This window comes from Mandrillus leucophaeus, unplaced genomic scaffold (genome assembly GCF_000951045.1).
Source record: "Mandrillus leucophaeus isolate KB7577 unplaced genomic scaffold, Mleu.le_1.0 Scaffold4, whole genome shotgun sequence".
Lineage (NCBI taxonomy): Eukaryota > Metazoa > Chordata > Mammalia > Primates > Cercopithecidae > Mandrillus > Mandrillus leucophaeus.
Genome location: NW_012104253.1, coordinates 2,063,651 through 2,064,494, shown reverse-complemented (window position 1 = coordinate 2,064,494; position 844 = coordinate 2,063,651). Strand labels below are relative to the sequence as shown.

At 50.7% G+C, this 844-nt stretch overlaps 1 protein-coding gene across 1 annotated transcript in view; it reads left to right on the top strand.

Moving 5' to 3' along the window:
- The window catches only part of DYNC1H1 (dynein, cytoplasmic 1, heavy chain 1), a 100,611-nt gene that overhangs the window by 50,491 nt on the left and 49,276 nt on the right, over window positions 1-844 (top strand). Inside the window, 1 exon segment of the mRNA XM_011991795.1 lies at window positions 290-548. Within this exon segment, the coding sequence (XP_011847185.1) occupies window positions 290-548 (259 nt within the window).

Sequence of the window (844 nt, the reverse complement as noted above, 5' to 3'; positions counted from 1 at the left end):
AAAAAAAAAAAAAAAAAAAGAGAATCCATAGATAGGTGCTTGTAATCCCAGCTACTCGGGGGAGTGAGGCAGGAGAAGCACTGGAACCTGGGAGGTGGAGCTTGCAGTGAGCTGAGATCATGCCACTGCACTCCAGTGTGGGCGACAGAGAGAGACTCCGTTTCAGAAAAAAAAAAAATGAAGTCCACACGTAATGTTTCTTGCTGACTTTCACAGAGGTGGCTGAGCGAGGAGCTGGCCCCATTCCTCCTCTGGGATGGTCACTGTGCTGGTCTGTTGGGCCCTGCAGGTTCTCCAGCTCTATCAGATCACCCAGATCAATCATGGCCTGATGATGGTGGGGCCCTCGGGAAGTGGGAAGAGCATGGCCTGGCGTGTCCTGCTGAAGGCGTTGGAAAGACTCGAGGGTGTGGAAGGTGTGGCCCATATCATCGACCCCAAGGCCATCAGCAAAGACCACCTCTACGGAACCCTGGACCCCAACACCAGGGAATGGACAGATGGGCTCTTCACACACGTGCTGAGAAAGTACGTCTTCTTTGATCTCTGTTTGTGTTCTCCTGGATGTGGGCCCTACGTACTTTGCTCTCACAAGAGCAGAGTATACATTATTTTCAACCAAAGTCTGAGCAAATTAAAGGTCACTTCAAACCATCATAGGTAAACATGCCTAATGTTGAAATCTTGATTGGCTGGGCGCAGTGGTTCACGCCTGTAATCCCAGCACTTTGGGAGGCCGAGGCGGGTGGATCACAAGGTCAGGAGATCGAGACCATCCTGGTTAACACGGTGAAACCCCGTCTCTACTAAAAATACAAAAAAATTAGCCGGGCATTGTGGCAGG